A 22500-nucleotide genomic window follows, 5' to 3' on the forward strand; every position below is an offset into this window, starting at 1 on the left:
TGAAATCGAAATGTATTACTCATACCGTCGCAGAGGGCACGGCGAGTTAAATGTAAGCAACGGAAAAATGTACCCGGGTTAAACAAAATCCCCCATGAAAGTGGCACGGACTGCGTAGGGATTGGTGCACCGACGGTTTTGCAGAGTAGGTGTCCATTAAACAACGTCAACTACTGGGAAGGTACGGGTCTACGCACCGCCCACTTGCCCCGTAGCGCACCGAGCATTACACGTTAGAGACCTCTGGCCTCGCCCAGGTTAAGAGGTTTTTTTGTTTTTTTTGAACATATATATTTATTCAAACAGGTCGAAACACGCATGAGAGAGAGAGGGAGAGGGCGAGCAGCGCGGGGATAGGCACCCGGGGGGGCTGAATATGACCGTCTCTCTGCTTGGATGTCGGAGGAGAGGTCTAATAAACTGTAATTGTAGTGCAGCGCTGCGAGGGGAAAATTTCTCGCCCCGTGCACGTGGCGCGATCACCAGAGCTTGAACACCGGTGTGAAGGTTCCTTTGTGCGAACAAAGCGCTCTTTGTGCAGATGTTACTGCGTGGAGAGAACGGAACTGATTTGACGCTTTGATGCGTTTTTTTTTTTTGTTTTTTCTTTTCATGCGGTGGAACGGGACCTGATCAGGGAAAACCGTATGAAATGGACCTCGCCGCGGTGGAGAATCTTCACCGACGTTGTGCCAAAATCGGTGAAAATACGTTTTTCCTGGACGTGCCTACAATTAGTATTTCCATCATAAAAATGTATTTGTACATTTTTGTTGTACTTTTTAACCTCCTGTCCCTTCACAAAAGGGAAGCCAGAAGTTTTGATACGGTTACCACGCCCGGCTCTACTTCCACATCCACGCAATCCGAAAAGCGGCGCGTTTTCGGTAGCCTTTCCCGAACCGGGCTGTTTATTACCTTTACGAGCTGATAAGAACTCGGGCTGTTTTTTTCCATGGAGATTAATCAGTCTCCTCTCTGCGTGCCTCCACTCCAGCGGTAGCTCTCTTATCTCGCGAGCGATGTTCTTTAGAGAGACCCCCTCCCCCTCCCCCCCACGCCCCAACACCACCAAACGCCGGATAACAGTGCTTTGGTCTTGAGGTGTCGAAAAAGGCCCGGTCTGTTTTTAAATGCCTCTTTGACGTGCAAATTGGGACCAGAATAGACCTTGTTTGGGTCAAAACAGTAACTTCACACGCCCCCGCCAAACTTCTGGCGGGCTTGATTGGAAGACAATGGAGATGCTATGAGGAGATAATATTGAGCACTTGATGGCTGGTGAGCTTCCAATGACAGTAGTCATAATAGTCAGTGATCATGTGAATAGCACCGGGCTTCCTCCCAGCCTCCTATCATGTGAGATATAGAAGAAGAAAATGTAATGTCCCTAAAGAAACAGAATGTATAATAATAATCATCATTATTATTATTTGTTTATTTATTTAATCTATTCATTTATTTATGTATTTATTAGTTTGTTTCTTTATTTATTTGTTTGTTTGTGTGTTTGTTTATGTATTTGTTTGTTTTATATGTTTGTTTGTTTGTTTATTTATTTTATGTGATTTATTTATTTATTTTACCATTTTATTTTAGATATATCTAATATATATATATGATCCGTTTATGTTATTTCTTTGTTGTTTTGCCAAAATAAACCAATTCAATCCAATATTAATTTAGCCTATAAGTGACAAGTGATAAGTGGTCAAATTCTGTTTCTATTGGGTTTGTTGTCTTGCCGACATCAATAATAATTCAGAATCTCAGCTCATTCCTCCAAGTATCCTCAGCAACTCAGTCACCCAGTCTATTATTATTTCATTGTCGTAGCAGGGATGTGACTGTTTCCAAATAATCACCATGCTCACTGTCACCCCATTAAAAAACAATGGCAGTCGCCGCCGCAAATTAGAATACAGTTGCAATTCCCATTCAAACAGTCTCGCCTTGGAGCCTCCAACACGCCGAGCTTCATCGCAGACTGCGGACGCTGTTAAAATTCAAACCGAGGCCCCCTTATCGCCGGGCCAGGGGTGCACTGGGTGCTGCTTTGTTGTTAAGTGACTAATCCATCAGGTTTTTATGGCGGGACAGATAATGATATCTCTGACTCTGACAAGCCGCTCTCACGGATCCCGGACCCGGGGGAGCCAGAGAGTGGTTCCAAAACTGGGTTTCAGTGTTTTCCAGGAACTAGAAATGAAAACAATATCGCGATTGAACAAGTTTCGGCTTCAAATTTTTCAACTGACTCCTGAATGATGTGCGACGAAATGAGCAGGCGGGGTTGCCTCGCTCAAAGACGCATGGCTGTTCACGGACGTAATCGATATCGTGATGTGAGACGAGATATTATATGGGATTTTTCGTTAACATAATACCGCAATACAGTTGACGGTTGTCTTCATGGCCGCGTTCCAGTAAAATAATGCAATCCCTGAAGCATGGAAACCGCCGGCTCGCTGATTGATAACATTATGTGAACGTGTGACTCTGCGCGAGGGCGGCCATTTGCCACGGTTCGAAAACGCCAAGAAACCCCCGACGTCTAGACCCGCGGCCTCGTGTCATTTATTATCAGGATACATAGAGATTTGACCTCTGAACTCACATGGAGAATGAGCGCGTGACACCTCGGCCGCGTGGCGCCCAAGCTTTTACCTCGGTGACGCCGGTGGAGGGATAAACCTCCGTCGTGTTCGGCCAAAACCAAATGTTTCACCTGGGGGTGAAGGTCCCTCATTGGTCGCTTTAACTTTACGGAGCAATAATCAACACCTTGTCTGCGGCCCCCCCCCCCGCCCCACCCCACCACTCTTGGGACAAACCAACAAAACTGTTGTCTCGCTCCTCAGAAGTTGAGCGTGTGTGTGTGTGTGTGTGTGTGTGTCCTGAGCCAACACACACACACACGTGTGCACACACACACACTCACACAAACAGCAACTCACATTACACCTTGTCACCCCTTGGCAATAACACAATGTCCGTCTTTGTCGAAAACAAAAAAACAAAATGTCCACCGCCGGTTCCCCCCCTCTATAGGGCCGGGGCCAAGGCTGCGGCGAGAGAGAGAGAGCGAGAGAGAGAGACGTGAGATGGGAGGCTGAGGGGGTTAAAAAGGGAAACTTTTTTTTTTTTTTTTTTTTGAAAAAGGCATTTAAGGAGTCACAACATTGGGTCTGAGTAAACACGGACCAGATGTAGAGAGCTAACGGATGACTGCGCCCCCCCCCACCGACCCACCCCCCTACAAACACACACACACACACACACACACACACACACACACACACACGCGCACACACGCACGCACAGGGTTAACTGACACTTCTAAAGGGGCTTTCCTCAGCTGGTTGAGTCCAGAGGAATTAGTTAGTCAAATAGAGCCCTTTTCAACTGAACACCATCTCAGGCGAGCAAACACAGAGCGTCATACGACTTTCCCAGATTTCGGCGACACACGAATCCCGACTTTCTGCGCCAGCGTGTGTTGTTATTGCCGCATTAAAATCCACAAAGCTGCGATCCACATCGCTATAGTCGCCTGCAATTAAAGCTGCAGGTAGGGGTGCACTGGGCTGGGTGGACCCTTTCGACCCTCAAATCAAAACTGCTCAAAGGAAAACAAGAGCATAAAAAAAATATATATATATGTTTTTCCAAAATGCCATGGGGGTCACTTTAGGAAAATCATTAAATTGTGGAGTTTAAAGGGCCAAGGTTGTCCCTCTGTGGCTGCTGAGGAGTGTTATTCTAAGGCCAAATGGGTGTCATGGGGTGCGCTGGAGAATTAAAACAGATTGAGTGGGACCACCTGCGTCCACGCGTGCAAAACACACACTCTCACACACACACATACACTCTCAAAACACACACAAGTTCACTCGCATTATATGTACATATATATATATATATATATACACTGTGCAGATTCTCTATCGGGTGGGTGAAATTGGCTCAATCAAATGTGACGGTATTTTGTAGGAATACCTCGATATGGACGATTTGATGATACGCTGCTTTCATAAGATATTTACACACAATAAATATTCGAGAAACAATCATTAGGCATGTGAATTTTCATGACCAAGCAGGTAGAGGCGTGGATTAGAGCCGGTAGAAGAGTCTATGAAGTCCGAAAATGGCATTAATTTACTGTAAAGCAGCCTGAAAGACGACAATTAACTGTATCACCACAATACCAACCAAAATCCCAGACGGTGCCTCGTCTCATATCCCGATATCGCCCAGCCCCAACAGGCATGCGATGACACACACACACGCACGCACGCACGCACACACACACACACACACACGCACACACACGCACACACACGCACACACACACACACACACACACACACACACACACACATGCGCACACACACACACACACACACACACACACACGCAAATATTTCCAGACAAGCCAAAGCACAAGCAGACACGGAGATTAGACGCAAGTCTTGTCCACACACAAACACCAATACACACCCACTATCACTTGTGACCTGTCAACTATTCCCACACAGCGCTGTAATCTGCAGCTTAGCTCCGCCGACCAGCCTCTCTTCGGCTCTTTCAACACTCTGCCCTGCCGGTGCCGCCTCGCAAACACGTCTACTGTAAACTCTCTAAGTGGAAGTTTGGCGTAACCTGCCCGTTTTTTTTTTCTTGTTTTTTTTTCCCTCGCCACGGCAAGTAACGTCACGCCCCACGACAAAGTCAGTCCTCCTGGAGCTTCTTTTGGTCTTACCTGAAGGAAAAGCATGCTCCTCTCTCTCTCTCCCTCTCTCTCTCTCTTTATCTCTTTCTCGCTCAGAAGTCTTTCGGCCACTTCAAGGCTCCCCCGGTTGAAGCTCTCACACCCCGGCTACTGTACATGGCTCGGCATCACATGTCCGGTGCAGAGGATCCCAGCTGCAACCAAGAAGTCCAGGAAAGCGCTCACGAAAAAAAATCCTCCCGCAGGAACCCACCGCGATCCGTCGTGGGTTCTCTGTGACGGAGTCGGAACCAAAGGGGTTGCTTTCCAGATGGAGGGAGGGTTCCTCATTTAGTCATGCTATGTGGTGGTCCAAACAGAGGGACGGGTTAGGCTTCAGTGTCTCTGGCTCCACTGAGAGTGTGGAGTTGAGTGAGCAAGCGAGCGTGTGTTGGGAGTGTGTCTGTCTGCAGGTTTGGGTGTGTGAGCGTGTGTGGGTGTGTGTGTGTGTGTGTGTGTTCTCAGGGGTAGTCGAGCTCTGCTGGCCCCTCCCTCATTACTATCCCCCTTCTAACAGCAACACCCCACCACACCAGCAGTGTCGCCATGCCCGTCATAGACTTTCACACACACACACACACACACACACACACACACACACACACACACACACGCAAGCGCGCACGCACATGTACACACATACACACGCACACACACACACACACACAAACCCTGCAGAGTCAATAACACCAACCCCCCCAAACTTTAAGCTCCTTCCTTGACCAATGCAACACCAGCAACGACCCCCACATCCCCCCACATCCCCCCTACATGGCAACACAATCCCAAAAAGTCAGTTGACTGTTTGACTTGTTTGTTTGTACATACCTACCTACCTACCTACCTACCTATCCATCTATCCGTCTATCCATCTATTCATCCATCTATTTATCCATATATCCATCTATCTGTCTGTCTGTCTGTCTGTCTGTCTATCTATCTATCTATCTATCTATCTATCTATCTATCTATCTATCTATCTATCTATCTATCTATCTATCTATCTATCTATCTATCTATCTATCCATCTATCTATCTATCTATCTATCTATCTATCTATCTATCTATCCATCTGTATAATGTCCAGATGCATCTTCCGTCCCAGCACCATCCTATTTAAAGCTGTGTCATTAATTATCTTGTTTGTTATATTACATTATGCGCCGTGCATTTGTGACATTCATTTCTATTTACGTGTGGGGGCTCTTCCTCTGCTGTCGCTTGATCAACAATATAGATCAACTGAACAAGGAGATTGCTATAGAATTTAATACAGTTTGATGGTGATGTTTCTCCTCCCCCTCTGACACATAATAACAATAATAATAATAATAATAATAATAATAATAATTAACCAAACTCTATTTAACTAAAATTGAAAGTAAGTCCTTAGTTGATATACCATAAGCTTTGGTACAATGTCCATATTAAAGGTATTAATAAATTATAATTAGATCAAGGTTTTTAACTTTTAATATTGTAAATATGACTTCAGTGAACTGATCTGGGGTATCCTTTCATACACACACACACACACACACACACACACACACACACACACACACACACACACACACACACACACACACACACACACTCAGGCAAACACTTTCGTATTCTCATGTTCTGAATGGGAGGAGTGGGGTCCCTGGCGTTCATCTCTCACTTCAGCTGAGTCACAATGATGTCATTGTGGAAGAAGGACACTGCGTCTCACGGAAGTCTTGACTACTGTTCAAGATAAAGAAGGTTCAATTCAAATATGAGATGCCTTATAACAACGGACTGAACAGCATTACTTTTGAGAACAGCGTAAAGTAGTAAAATAATTCTAGAGGGCTTGACAATTTATATATTTTTTTACCTGTACTATTAGATATAAATGCTAAAAAAAACCAATGTAATTCATCTTATTATTCTGGCAAAATTTCAGTTTGCAAAGCCAAATCATACAAAACGGTGAACGACATACACAGCGCATTCACTTGACGTACCAGAGGAGGTTCGGCGTGATTTATTTGGACAAGCTCCACGCCATCCGTCATTGTGAGAGGTTGAAAAGCGGCGATGGCTTCATTTAAAGGGCCTAAGTGACAAATGAGTTTACGCAATTGTCCGGCCGACAAAAGCCCCCCTCTCCCCCCTGACAACGCCGTCGGACGACTGCAAAGAGCAGCAACAGAGCTGTTTGTCACATGGCCAATAACTTGCTGCAAATGCATCACCACCGTGACTCCGTCAACCAAGTGGCTGAGAGCAGGGCTTTCCGACCACTGTGCCACGAGAGCTCACCAGGTGTGCCGTGAAAATGTTTCATATTGCGCTTCGACAAATAACTGAAACCAGATCTTGCATTGCAAGATCAAAATTGCAAAGTTGTACTAATCGATATCCTTTCGCTGGAGCGACTCTCAGGATTTGTTCGCTGCAGACGAATCGTTTGCGAGTCTTGCGTCGCTAACTATTAGGAGGCCTGAGCACAGTCCTATGTCGGCGATGTTTTTGTGATGCTTATTTTGAGTGGTTGCCAGGATGGCGGCGTAGAGAGGGAGAGAGCAGCAAGGGGAGAACGCAGGCAACAGATGAAAAGGTAGATCAAGAGATGATGCATGAGCACACATATGAGATGCTCCGTGTGGTTTCGGCAGCATAGGTTTCTCCGCGTGCGTGCCAAAGCATTTCCAAGCACAAAGAGGGTAATAGAAAGAGAGAGAGAGAGGAGAGAGAGAGAGAGAGAGAGAGAGAGAGAGAGAGAGAGAGGCAGCTTGGCAACTCTTGTCGGCGGGAAAAAAAACTTTCAGAAAAGCTCCCAAGTTTTTCAGGGGTCTTGGCTCAGCTTTGTGAAAGCCACTTTGTCTTTGCCCAGAAAGACATGCATTGAATTTCCGACGGGAGATATTTATCGGGGTATGTCTAAATCTTATTTCAGGTGAGGTTGTGGAGAGGAGAACCTAATGCAAAAATCCCTGTTTGTGCATGGCATTAAATTGACAGACGCTGGATTAAAAAAAGTGCACAACCAGGAGCCAGTGAGAAACGTGGTAATTTGAATAGGCAGGCCCTGAGATCCCGAGACCGGTGGCTTTTTTCTCAGACAATAGGCAGATATTGGCCTTTCAGATTGGGCCTGGGCTTGTGGCCAGGGACACATGTGCCTTTTACAAAACGCAGAAGCGGTGGTTGACCTTGCTGTCTCTCGCCCTTCCCTCCAAAAAAGGAGAGCCGGAGAAATAGGGAGAAGGGGTCAGAGACCAAGATCCACATCTTAAGTCTTCTTCCCCCTTCCGTCCTCTCCAAAAAGAAAACCCCTTTGGATGCGTTTTAAGGTTCTCAAGTTACAAAACGTCCCAGTCCAAGCTCTCCGGCCTTTAAACATTTTCACTCAAATTCGTCGGAGTACCTTTCTTGTAGCAGCAGGAAGTTATGTTGAAACACCTAGGGTGCATTTCCTGTAGCTTCCCCTCTTTCCATTGTAAACCAGGTTGGCCTTTCCCCCAAACTGCCTTTGTGATGCTGAGACAATATTTCAGCACCCTGCCAAGCCACTGGACGCAGGGTGAATGGATGACGCCGGGTTGCATTCACATGTCCTACACTGATAAGCAGCTACTAACTAATGGAGGGTTTATGCAATGACCTTTAACCCCAGTGCTTGCAAACAAAAATACATGATGGACAAATGGCGCGTCCCCACAAAAGCACACACGCACACATACACGCACACACACCCGTATACTTACACGTGGACCTCAGTTACAAGTAACTTAAACTGCACACACTCACAGCGAGTGCACAAACGCATACAAAGGCGCGCTCAGGGTGTTCAAATAATGTATATTTTAACCGTGACAAGGTGCCCGTTTGTGCATTTATCGCTCCAAGGACCCTCGGGCGACTGTACAATTGCAATTTCCCTCGCTTCGCCCCTCACATCCGGGAGCCGCCCGTAGCACCCACAACTTTGGTCCCCAACGCTGGAAACACGACGGCGCACCAGTATGTAAGGTAAATGGAGGTGAAGCAAGTGTTAAACTTGCATGTCATGTGCAACAACGGTCTGTTCCTTGGTAATGTGGCATCATCGGTGGCATGCCTGAGCGTGTTGAATCCGGCAGAAGGGCATTGATCTGTGAGAAACATAGCTGGGACACTTCATTGAACAGGCTGATGCTGAGAATGATTGTGTGCAAAGATGGAGGGGGCGGGGACGGTGTGAACAGTACAAAGTTATCTTAGTTATCTTATCCTGGAAACCAGGCCTAGTGAAAATGTAAACAGTAGGTTGTTCACTGGGCACTGTGTCCACCAACAGCCATGTGCCCCGTCGGTGCGCCGTTGAGTGAGGCTCTCATCCCTAATCCGGTCACTCATTATAAGTCACTGTGGAATGGCTCAAGTCACAAGCTTAACACCAAAATGTACATTAGGGACAAATAACAAGCAGCCAGTGAACCAAAGTCGGCAAGCCGGGACAAACACCCCCCTGCGGGAGCCATGACCCGGCGGTACCCTGGACGGAACAGCCCGACGCCTCGCCGGAGGACACCGCCCCGACAGGCTTCCATTGCCATGCAAATCACCTTCCATTCACGGCTCCTCAGCCACACCTACGCGTTGAATGTTTATTCGTAGTGTTCTGTAGTGCTGATGCCTACTGTTGGTATAGCACTACATGAAGCAGCGACGCCTGTGAGACCATGTATGCCAAATATACCTGTGACTGTTTTAGTTGTTGGTTGTCTATGAAGCAACGGGACGGATATAATGCATTTCATATCTGGATTCCCTCTCCTTTGTCAAAAGGGAAACGTTACTCGAACACCTTCCTACTCGACATGATCGCTCCCTTTGACAAACACACTCCGACTTCCTCGACACAAAGATCCGAGATCCCCATCTCGTTTCGCATCCATTATCATTGCCCATTCAGCCCCATTCACACGCTGACATTTATTCTCAGCAGCCATTCACACCAGGAAACAGATCTCTGGCCCCCGCTAATGGGGCTGACTCAATGGCACATTAAGAGGGCCCCGCCGCGGCGTGTCCGCGCCACGAAGCCGTGGCAAGGCGTTCTTGCCGGTTCCGCGTTAACATTCCTCGACACCCCGAGGCATCATAACCAGTCGAGTGTGATTGGACCTCACAATAAAACACCGGGATTATGTTTGCTAACCGCCACGAGGTGTTACCGGATCACCTCCAGAACAATGGGCGGAGCCATAAAGGCGGAGCAGTGAAAACCAGGAAATTGTCGACTACCTGTGATGAGAAATACGGGGCGAGGGATGGGCCGAGGTGCGGCAGCTCAGCGATTGATTTTATTTGGTAATTCTTGACAGCGAAGCGCCGGGAAGAAAAGGTCACCCGTTCACCTGAAGTTACAGGCGTGTGTGGTTGGCGGGCCATTACCTCCACCTTAAACAAATCAAAAAAATATTATCAGTGATAAAAAAATGTAAGCGTTACCTGACCTGATACCTAAATATAACCGCTGATTTATTATGAATTTTTATTTTTTATTTAGGATTTTTTTTTATATTATTTAATATAAAAACGAAATAATTTGTGAGCAAAATATACACTAAAAATATATATAAAAGTAAAAAAAAAAATACATACATTACATATCTAAAAACAGTATATAGAAACTATGTTTCAATTTTAACGATTTTTGTTATTATTTCTTTATATCCAATTATTTATTTTATGAGAACGCAAGTACATCTATTAATGTCTATACTAGATGCTGGAGTTTATTGTTTGAGAAGGTGACCCTCACGTCTCCTCATATCACGGGGGCAGGAGTCATAACCACAACGCCGCCCCCCCGTGGGGGTGGGAATTAGCCCTGCAGATTGGACCCTACATGTAGGAGGTTTTTTTTTTTTTATCACTGTCACCTTTTGCTGACCCTGTATTTTTACAAGTCTCCTCCCTGGCTAGACAGGAAACCTTTGAACGCCAAGCATGCATCCTTACTCAGTGAATGCATTTTATCATAACGTGGATAAGGCTGTCTGAGTCTCGTTTGTCTTGCGGAAGTAAAGGCCGTGACACGGAGTTGTCCGGCTCAGCAACACTTGCGATGCATTCCCTCAGATGGGACGAGTATGTGTAAAGTTTGAATTCAAGTTAACCCTGTGCGTTTGCTTTTAAATAATGTGCTTCATATTGCAACACGTGCAACATTTTACATCAATGTCATGTCTTGTCCTTCAAGGCCTCTTTTTTTCTTCTTTGCAAAAAACATTACCCACTTTGTCAGAAAGTGGATAACTTAATTCCTGCACACATATCGTTTGAAAATGACAACTCGCTCCCGAGGGCCACTAATCCGTGCCATATGCACTGTGTATCTGTCAATCTTTATCCGTCTTAAGGTTCTGCTTGTATCCTGTGATATGTTGGGAATTATTCTGTGATTTGAGTGGATTTCCATTAAATCCCTATGCGTCTCCTGAGCCAGATTTGTGTATGTTGGGGAATAATGCTATTTCAAGGTTAATAGGCTCCACGAGACGGGGGCAGAGGCTTGTAATATACTGTACATGTCAAGAGGCAGCCGGTAATATCTTAATTTGAACTGGCACAACTCACTTGAGCTACTCATGAATGTCTCCACTTGAGTGGGCGAGGACTGCCAAAGACCTTGCCAAGATAAAATACCCCCTTGGCTACGAATCTTTTTGGAATAACTGGGGCAGCATCTCACCCTGCAATTGGAAACATAACTCCATTTTAGAATATATCTGTTATATCTATCTCTGAAAGGCACTATGGTAAGAATTAAATGTTTAATTCATGGGTCCATTTGCACTTTTTAATTAAATCTTTGCCCGCAAAGATATTCCGACAAGGAATAAGCACATAGGGACAATTGTTTTATGTTATATAAGTCGTTTAAGTTACTGATTAATAAAAAAAAAATGGTGTTCTTTATCGTGTGGGTATTACCACCTTTCAGTTGTACGACCGCTCTACGCTGGATATCCAATGTACAATATTGCATTTATTGAATGAATTGCTTATTGGCTCCAACGCCTTTTTTAACTGTGACCAATTCCCCCAAAATCTCAGGCTCCCTTCCTTCTGAGATCAACATTCCCAGGCTTACTAGTTGAAACCTGCGCCTACTTAGTTGTCAGATAACAAGTGAGTGGAGATAAAACCGTGGGGGCCTTTTAGCAAAACAGGACCAGGTTTGACCCTCCTCCCTGCCAGCAGAGTGTGAAGAACACGGGGGAATTAGCATGAAACGAGCGAGCTCTGTCACACACTCTGTCAAACACACACACACACACAGACACACACACACACACACGCACACGTGCACACACGCGCATACGCACGCACACACACACAGTTCACAGAGGAACCTGGACTCTAAATGAGTAACGCACCGTCACAGAGCTCTAATGCCTAGTTAGTGAAACAGCAGTGTGTGTGTGTGTGTGTGTGTGTGTGTGTGTGTGTGTGTGTGTGTGTGCATGTGTGTGTGCGTGCGTGTGTGTGTCTAAGGGGGGGCAGAGCGGTGGCAGAAAGGAAACGAGAAAGATCATGTGATGGAAAATGACTGACAACAACTGTACAACTGAATCTTCCAAAACGGCCGCGTCTGCGCGTATGAGAGTGCAGAGCGTGTGGCCGCGTGACGCCTTGTGATGACGTACAGTATGTTGTCTCTTTGTGACGAGTGGCCTGGGAATGTGATTTCTGGCTCCAAGGACTGTCCCTAATTCTCAGACTGACCCCCGGGGAGGCACGTCCCCCGTCCCGTGTGGCGAACCCGCCGCTCCCAAACAGTAAGAACATTATCAATATCACAATCATATGAGGCTTTGCTGTCCAACTGAAGGGCTCCTTTCATGGGGTTGAGTCCTGGATTCTTTTGAAAAAGCCACCGTGGACAAAGAAATGTCAGAGCTCCTCTTGAGTGCTCCAGAGTGTGTGAGACGCCTTCTCTTGAGCTCAATGAAGAGCAATCTGTGTTATACTCCAATGCTGCTGGGTTCTCATGGTTTTTGTTGCGTTTTATAGTTTCGACGTATTAGAATTTCCACGACAATCAACAGCAAGAGAGTTATCGTTATGTTTAGGGAGGCGGATTCTGTGAAGAGTGTGTGTTTGTAGTGTGTGTGTGTGTGTGTGTGTGTGTGTATGTGTGTGTGTGTGTGTGCGTGCCATGCTATCCTTAACATCACTCTGCAGTTTCCACCAAGGTTTTATTAGACGTTTGTACCCCCCCACCTATACACACACATGTACACACACACACACACGTACACACACACACACACACACACACACACACACACGCTCAGACATCTAATTTGATATTGTTAAGTGATGCATTCCTTTTTTAATAGAGCCCCAGAGGTCACTGTAACCACTACAATGAAAGGTGAGGTAGTGTGTGTGTGTGTGTGTGTGTGTGTGTGTGTGTGTGTGTGTGTGTGTGTGTGTGTGTGTGTGTGCGTGTGCGTGCGCGCGTGCCTGCGTGCGTGCGTGCGTCCATGCGTTCGGGCTTTAATGCAGCCTTAATGAGGCTGAAAAAAGCCAGTCGGTGTGAGTGTGTTACTTGTTTAAATTTAGAAGGAGAGGAGGAGGAGGAGGAGGAGGAGGAGGAGAAGAAAGAGAGGAGAAGAAGATGGAGGAGGAGGAGGAGGGGGAGAGGGGCAAAAAGATGAGAATGAGGAACAAGGAGGAGAAGAATATAAAGAAAAGTGAAAAGAGAAGATACGGGAAGAAGAAGGAGGAGGGGAAAAGAGGGAGGGTGGAGAAGACGCGGATGATGGAGTCCTATGAGGAGGAGGAGGAGAAGAAGAAATTTAAAAAAGAAGGACAAGTAGAGGAGGAAATGACCCATAGTTGCTGCGATAAACTATTTTCCTCCATATCTAGGTCCTACAACACACGCATTGAATACAATACTCAAAATGCATAAAAGCACCCGGAGAGCAGGGGGGTCAGGAGTGTGAAGGCGACCCGATGGTGCGATGGTGTTGTTACCCCGCACCCAGAACGTGCCCGCAGGGCCTCCTCTCCCGGCCTCCACTCCCGGCCTCCGGGAAAGACGGCGGTGGGGGGGGGGGGGGGTTTCTAAGAGAAAGCCCTGCACGGTGGAAGTTTTGGAACCGCTCAGAAACTGATTGTTAGGGACTTAGCCAGGCCGCTCCTCCAAACTTTCCCTCGGAAAGCAGACTCCTCCGAGCATGGAGTTCCTGGGGGCCGGGGTTTGGGAGACCACCTGAGGGAGATTTGTTGTTGTGGCTACCAGGGCCGATTTGAACAGGCCACCCACCCAACATCGGCACACGCGTTCTGGGCACGCAGCTCCACCGGGGTCGCCCTCACGCTCAGCCCCGCTCTCCGGGCGCTGTTGAGCGTGCGCGTGCGCTGCCGGCGTTGGAGCGCTCCACCGGGCGTCGGGGCCTCAAGTCGTCCGACGCCCAACGACTTCTCTTTCAACGACTTATCTCTTTTGCCGAACTTCGCCTGAACTTGCGACGGCGTCTCTGAACCATCAAGACTCCTTCATGCTTGACCCTGGTGCTTTTAAACACACCCTACTATGTACTTCTCGCACTACTGATAGATAGATAGATAGATAGATAGACAGACAGACAGACAGACAGACAGATAGATAGATATACAGACAGACGGACAGACGGACGGACGGACGGCCGGACGGACGGACAGAGAGACAGACAGACAGAGAGACAGACAGACAGACAGACAGACAGACAGACAGATAGATAGATAGATAGATAGAAGAGCTCCCTCAAAATATTTTTTCTTTGGAGAAGGGTCCCACATCGGTCCTGCCCGGGGGCCTCCAAATCACTAAGAAGGCCCCTGAGAAGGAAGAGGACGAGGAGGAGGAGGAGGAGGAGGAAGAGGAGGAGAGGAAAAAGACCGAGAAGGGAAAGAAAAGGAAGAAGAAGAAAGCAGGAGAATGACAAGAAGCTGCTGGTTTGGAGGGAAGGCTCACGCGGAGCAGGGGGGAAAGTGGAGGCAGCAACAGTTTAAAACAAACAGCCCCGATATGAATGGCTCAGTCCGGCGGCCCAGTTGCGATAAGGCCCAAATGGAAGGCAGGCGGCCTGGAATAACAGTCATAATAATAAAAATAATCCAGAGATAAGGAACCGCTTTGTCTCTTATTCCTGTAAATGGGACGAGAGACGGTCCAGCTGCACCTTTTCAAGAAATCGTTTTGTTTTTCCTGGCCCCGGTCGAGTCGAGTCGGGGCCGACGCTTCTTGGTAATTTGCATTCCACACTCTAACGCTATCGAGGCCATCGATCTAACTGACGCACGGAAAAGAAAACACTCCGGAAAAAAGTGATTTACGGCGCAAGTCGCGCGTTTTGAGCGCGGGGGGCGGCGCGGTTGTCGACTTTTTTTTGCGGCGACGGGGCTCCTCCTCCGGGTGACAAATCAAAAAAAGTGCGTGAGAGTGGGTGATGAAGTGTCACGCGAGAGAGAGGGGGGGGGACGCGTCACGGCCGCCGGGATGATCGCGGCTGATTAATCCTCTGATGCATACTCGATAAACGATATAAGCCAGGGCACAGTTTGTGTACACAGGGGCCAAATGACGGGCCCCTGGGGTGACGGGACATCAGTCAGCCGGAAAGAAAACACAGATACACGCGCGCGCGCACACACACACACACACAAACGTATGCAATCACACACACGCAGTTACCGACTGCCAACCAACAAGACAAAACAAGAAGATTGTAGCTTGAATGTTATTCTCCCTTGTAAGTCGCTTTGGATAAAAGCGTCTGCTAAATGACTAAATGTAATGTAATGTAATGTAGCCCACACGCAGAGTGTTGAATAGACCAGTGAATCTTTTTTCCATATCAAAGAGCCTCCGTTTGATACGCAACAGGCAAGAGACCTGACTTGAAACCATTTTCTTTGTTGTTAGATATGAATTATCCCAGATGATCCCATACCCGTCGCTACTATAGTTGGAGTCAAAACAAAAAAAACAAAAGTACATTCTCTAACCGTACGAACGTCTTGCAAATGACATCACGGTGTAAAGGTTTACTAAAGGGACCTCCGGGAACCTCTGGAAGGACCCCCGGGGATCCTGAGACTACACGCGTGAGAGACGAAAGGAAAAAAAAAAAAGGGGGGGGGGGGGGGGGGGGGGGATAGGAACCGCGGATATCGGCTCGGCGGCATTGCGGGAAATCGCGGGCGTTTTTTTTTCTCGGGGCGGCTGGGGTCGCGGGATCCCGCGAGGGCGACAGATATTGAACCCACGTGTCAGACGCATGTCCAGACGCACTTCCAGAAAGGAAACGGGCGGAAAAACGCGGCGGCGGACCCCGGCTCGTCGCCACTGCGGCATTCCACACCGGCCTGAGGTTGGCGGGCAGACAGACGAACGTAGGAGCTCCATCTTCCTCTCATTCTTTCTTTGGTCGAGGTTCACGGGTGTTTTTTGGGGTCCCTCTCGCTCTTTGTGTCTAATTGCTCCAACGCATCTCTCCCCCCGTCGCTTTTCCTCCCAGCGCATTGTCTTCCCTCCTTTCTCCCGCTCCCATTTCCTCCCCATTTCCTATTTTCACCGTGTGGCTCTCCTACCCTCTCTTTCTCTCTCTCTCGCTCTCTCTCTCTCTCTCTCTCTCTCTCTCTCTCTCGCTCTCTCTCGCTCTCCCTCTCCTCCTTCCCCGACCCCTCCTTCACTTTCAGCCAGCCATATCCTCAGTTGGCCTCTCTGTTAATTCAGACCTACCTGACAGTTCAGACTTAAACCCCTCGGAGGTTTACTATCAGCCCCGCTCGGCGACGGACCCGGCGCTCCACACACACACACACACACACACACACACACACACACACACACACACGCACACACACACACACACACACGCACGCACGCGCGCGCACGCACGCACACACCAAGGCCTAATCTGCAACAGATGGGCGACGCGGAGAGACGAAGGAGGAAGCGGCGGAGGGATAAAAAAAACAGCATATTTGTGCCCCCCACCGAACCAAACGATAGGGTTTCATCGCAGTTCCGCGCCGAGCCGGAGGAGGCTTGTAATGATGTGCACGGCGGCGGCTTCCAGCGGGCTTAACGGGGGGACGCAGAACCGGGAGATATAAGCTCTCCATCCGCAACCAGATGTCTGAGGGCCCTGGGGGGGATTCCAGAAGGGCTTTCACCGGGGCCCCTGCTGCACGCACACGGACGCACGCGCACACGCACGCGCGCACGCACACACACACACACACACAGATACTTGCCAATGCAGATATAAGGTCTTGCATGCACAGAAAAAAAACAACAAACAAACAAACAAATGCCTTCGAGCACCAATGCATGCCGCGTGCACACACGCATACACACGCGCACACGCGCACACACACACACACACACACACACACACACACACAAACACACAAGCAAGCCCTCACATGTTGGATTTCACGGGTGGCTTGCCAGGGATAATGAAAGTCTCCCCGATGCAATTTAGCCCCCCAGTTTACTGTCTGGTTTTTGAGGTCATTAGTGTAAACACAAAAGACATTTATTTACTACCTCATTAATGCAAGTGCCAATTTAAGCTCTCCTTCACAGGCGGGGAGAGAGAGAATACGCCCGGCAGATCCTATCGAGCCGAAAAAACAGAGAGGACCGTCAAACCGCTGTTTGTATTGTTTTTTGGGGGTGTTTTTGCGACGAGCGCTCGGAAAGCCCCCGAGCTTTCATCAGCTCACCACCAGAGGTGAGCGCTGTATCTTTCGCGTGCCCCCTCCCTCCGTTTTGCGGGGAGACGGGCCCGTCCTGGCACGGGGATACGCCGGCACTTGATTACAAGCCACAAAGAGCGAGAAAAAAAAAAAAAAAAAAAAGCCACGAAAGCAGTCGGAGCTGGTTTAAGGGGAGTGAGACAGGCCTGCGGTGGAATAAGACAGAGCCTATACCTCTCATTAGAACGGGGAAGAAATACTTTCCTAACAGCAAACACACCCCTCCAAGATGTCCGACACGGTTTGGTTGTGTACGGACAAATTGAATTCACTTTAACCGGCCGTCTGGTGACTGACGTTATTCTGGACGAGACGAGCCCCGTGAGGAGGTCCCGCTCCCCGTCGCAGAGACGGCCTGTTCGAACGAACATACAGCGTAAGGCGGAAAATATGGACTCTTTTTTTTCTGAGGGGACGGCGTGAAAAAGCTCTGCTTTTTGGAGCGCTTTCGCCTAGAAAACACTTATCATAACGAGCAATTTCCTCAGACTGGGTGGCAGCGAGGCAGGCCGGGACGTTTATCCGCCGGACCAATCAGATGTCGGCGTTCCCCAGGGACAGCTGGCAAACACAATAGCGATGAAGCAAAAGATAGGGGGACGCAGGAGAGACCACCCCGCACACAGCCATGGGAGAAAGGGGGAGTGGTGGTGGAGAGAGAGAGAGAGAGAGAGAGAGAGAGAGAGAGAGAGAGGGAGAGAGATACAGAAGAAAATGTGTCTTCAAGTGGAAAAATTAAAGTGGAAAACCACTCATTAACATTTTGTTGAAAAAAAAAAAAAAACCCGTATTTGATGGCATAAATAGCTAGCACTTTTACAAGAAACATCATTCAACGTATTTGCGTTATGCATGTGTTCCTCTATATGCTGTTTCCGTTGTTGGTGGCGGGGTCCGCCTGTCCCAGCATGGATGAAATCCACTGAGAAAGTGACCGTATTAGAGAAGGCAAGGGTAAGACAGGATGTTGATTTTCTTATTTTTACTTCTTTTTTTTGGCAGCTTTGAATGTAATTCTGGGGCTTAGTGCAATCCACCCAACGGAGTCAACGTTATGGATTACCACTTTAACGTAACTTCCTATTCAACGACTTGACAGACCAGTGGCCTCCTGAAAGAACTTAAAATTAACCAATGAGACTGAACAAAAGCGTGTTTCTTCATTGTTTAATGGACATTACCTCACGGCGACAGGTAATATGAGAAAGTGAAAGAATAGGGCGTCGGGTAACGCCGGAACGACACAGAGGACGTCGGCTGAGAACTCATCCTAGCCGGAAATAGAACGAGACGCAATTTTGGAGGGGAAAGTCAGCAACAGTGAGTCCGGGCGGAGGGAGGGAGGGAGGGAGAAAAAAAGAAAACGGCCTTTAACTTCACATCCGGAGGTTCCTGATTGAGTCGGAGTTTTGGTGATATTTGATTCGGGAGCTCCGTCGTAACCCCCGGGGCGGGGGGGCGGGGGTAATTCAACGCCAACCGCACGAGAGCGGCGTTCTGGACGGGATTTCGGATACGCGCGCTGACCCCTTTTCAAAAAACCCAAATCTCATTCCCGAACCAAAACCTCCGTGGTTTCCATAACGAAAAAGTCAAATACTTGGACTTTGCACGATGCGCCATCAACTAAATTCTAATGATACACTGTATATAATGATATATCTATCTAATGAGAGCTTTTATGTTTTGCTCGAGCGCCGAAAGTGATCATTTGCGGCACTTTGTTCCATCGGCCCCCGGGGGGATCAGTTTGCGGTTGCCACACAGTTAGCAAGCCCCCTCAAAATGAGACCGCGTCTATCTATACTATTTATCTTTGCATGAGCTTAAAAGCCTTTTAATTATTATGCTCTAATAATTATCACCTTTAATGTCTCCTATGCCGCTGCGCTTGGCGACAGGCAGCGTCTGGGCCGATGTGTGTGTGTGTGTGTGTGTGTGTGTGTGTGTTTGTGTGTGTGTGTGTGTGTGTGTGTGTGTGTGTGCGTGTGTGTGTGTGTCTGTGTGTGTGTGTGTCTGTCTTTAATCATCATCAAATAGAGATATGTGTATCGGTAATTAAGGTGGTGCCAAATAGGCTCTCACTTACAGCCGCGCGGCGGGAACCCTCCAGACCACCACCGCCGCGGTGCACCGTTTAGCAAGTGCTGCGGGCAGCTTCGCCGGAGTTCCCTTACAAGCTTTGACACAGAATGCAGCGGGGGCCGCGACTTCCAGGGTCCATCAGTCAGCGTCTGATAGTCCTCTAAGCCCCGGATTACTTTTCCCCGACCGCAGCGCCGACCGTAATAGCAGGTTGGCGGAGCCAGCGCGGCCTCCCGGGGGCCCGGGCCCCTGACCACGCAACGAGCGGAGGGAGGATGATTAGGGTTCTCGCCCCAGCCTCGACCGTTACCGCTACCTCCGCGGCGGAGGCGGTCGGCGCGGGAGCGCGGACGCCGAACGCGCGTCCGTCAGCCCGGGGCGTCCGAGGCACCGGGGGCCGAGCGGGAACCGGCTGGCAAGGAACTGGCAGCTTCAAAGCCTTTTTTTTCCGCTATTCGTCGCGATTACGAGGAAATCAAATCCCTTGGAAGTTTGGACAGGTTTATGTTGAGTTTTTGAGAAATGAGCGATGAAGTAAAGGTGCCATTGATGATGCTTTAATTGGTTTCTGTGCCTCCAAGCTTTACTAATTTCCATTGTACACCGTCCCAGTTCCAACTTGGCTCCACTTTTTGCCCTGAAACAGAACTGCGTGGGGAAAGGCCGCTTGGAAAGTTACAAATGTTATAAGTGTTTATGGGTTTGTGCGTACGCATGTGTGTGTATGTGTGTGTGTGTGTGTGTCTGGTTTTTTTTTTGGAGGTCTGGAGTGATTTACACACCTGGGTGCCTGATTAATTCCTGTATCGCCGTACAAACACGTCTGTGTGTGTGTGAGGTATTAGGCTGACAGAGGGACACACACAGCGGTTTTGACTTAGTAATGGATGGAGGTGATACAGACATATAGCCACACGCACGCACGCACGCACGCACGCAGGCACGCACGCACGCACACATACACACACAGAGCCTCACTAATACACACCAAAAACACAGTCACACGTATCTATAGACTCTCCAGCTTTCTCTTTCGCTCACACACACAAACATACACACACACACACACACACACACACACGCACACAGACACACACACACATGGGTGCACACACACACACACACACACACCTAGCCTCACTATTACACACCTACAAACACAAACAGTCACACACGTATCTATAGACTCTGCAGGTCTCTCACTAACACATACACACACACACACACACACACACACATACACACACACGCACACATGCGCACTCACACATGCACAGAGACACATACACACACACACACACACACACACACACACACACACACAAACACAAACAGACACACACACACACACACACACACAACATTATACCTATGTTTATGTTTCGTACGGGCTTATTTAATCTCACGCCAAGTCGTGCTCCAACCCAAACACTGCAACACAAGTAATCCATGGAAGCTGCCCGGTACAAACACGGCTCCACCGAAACAGAAAATCATATTTGGCGAGCGGCGAAGCCGTTCCATATGTGTGGAGCGATTGAAGCTTATGAAGCTTTCAGTGCTCCGACCAGACACCAGAGTAAAAAATGTAGCGCCGGCGTCTATCTATCATGTATGTGCCACCAGTGAAAGGAAAATCAAAACCTGAATCATTTCATTTTCGGAAACCGCAGAACTTAAGATGCTTCACTAATCTTAGGTGGTCACAAAATGCATCATATGTTGTAAACGCACGCCGAGCAAACACTTTGAAAGTAAAAACAAAATCTCGCATTTCGGAGCCCTCCTCGCCGACTTCAAACGGGAGACACTGGACGCCTGTGTGCCCCGAAACCGTTGGACAGTTCTCCCGGTGTAATCAGAGGAGGTGTTTTAGCCGAGGACCCGCGCCGCGGAGCCAACGGGTCCATATCCAAAATACCCCCCAGTCGTTGAGCAAAAAGGTTTTCCAGGAGGCCGTCCAACAATATCAAAACAATCTCCAGGCTGGATTTCCTCCGGCGGTAAAAAATAAAATAAAATAAAAAAATAACACGCACCGACGGAGGACGGGGATCAGGGTTGCATATGGAGGATCGAGGTCCGTCGGATGAGGCCTCATGGTTCTGATCATGGCAGGCCGCCGTCCACGGCGATTTAGGACCGAAATCGCGAGCCGGGCGGGGTCCTCTCGAAAGGCAGGACGCGGAGAGCCGAGCGCCGAGGACGCGGTGACGGCGTTCCCCGGGGGCACGGTAACCGTTATTCATTCCGTCAAAGCCGGTCTACGTGAGCACTGGCGCTCTGAACTCCAGGCCAGACAGAGGAGAACCCCTCGTTACCTCTCTCTACACGCCGAAAAAAAAAACGTCCGAAAAAAAGATACAAAATCATGGCTCCCCCCCCCCCCCCGCGTGATCCACGTCCAACATTGTCCTCTAGCTGTCCCCCAAAGCGCTCTCGAGCTTCCCTCTGTGCAGCACGTGGCCGATCACAGAGCACTTTCGTCATTGTAACCAATGATACATACGTACAAAAGCGGTCAGCAGCCAGGCCAGGCATGGCCGTCACCCGAACTGCCGCGCCGCTCCACTCTTCCTGTGGGGGTTTGAATGGCTGACCAATTAACAGCAGCTTAACTCGGTGGACTTCTCGTGGATTTGAGTACGGTCAGCTTTATTGCTTATGCGCACACACACACAAACACACACACACATACACTGGCACGCACACATAACGTCACATACTTATTAACAGGGGTTTAGCATATCAATATGCATGCCCCCAGTAGAGACCATGGCCGCTCGGCCCCACACGGAGGGGAAGACACCCCCAGTCACCTGATCCTCCGCCGGGCCGGGATCAGCTAACTA

General features: G+C 48.5%; 1 protein-coding gene across 2 annotated transcripts in view; it reads right to left on the reverse strand.

Annotated features, from left to right (window-relative positions):
* The window catches only part of LOC307246489 (prickle-like protein 1), a 36260-nt gene that overhangs the window by 12217 nt on the left and 1543 nt on the right, over positions 1–22500 (reverse strand). The window contains exon 1 of one of the 2 annotated variants that reach the window (XM_080022424.1): positions 4766–4842. The exons of the other annotated variant lie outside the window; for it this stretch is intronic. Within the exon in view, the coding sequence (XP_079878550.1) occupies positions 4766–4780 (15 nt within the window). The 5' untranslated portion in view covers positions 4781–4842. Of the gene's footprint in view, positions 1–4765; positions 4843–22500 lie in introns of those variants that run through there. 2 annotated transcript variants of the gene reach the window in all.

The sequence above is a fragment of the Zeus faber genome (assembly GCF_960531495.2).
Source record: "Zeus faber genome assembly, chromosome: 21".
Taxonomy (NCBI): Eukaryota; Metazoa; Chordata; class Actinopteri; order Zeiformes; family Zeidae; genus Zeus; species Zeus faber.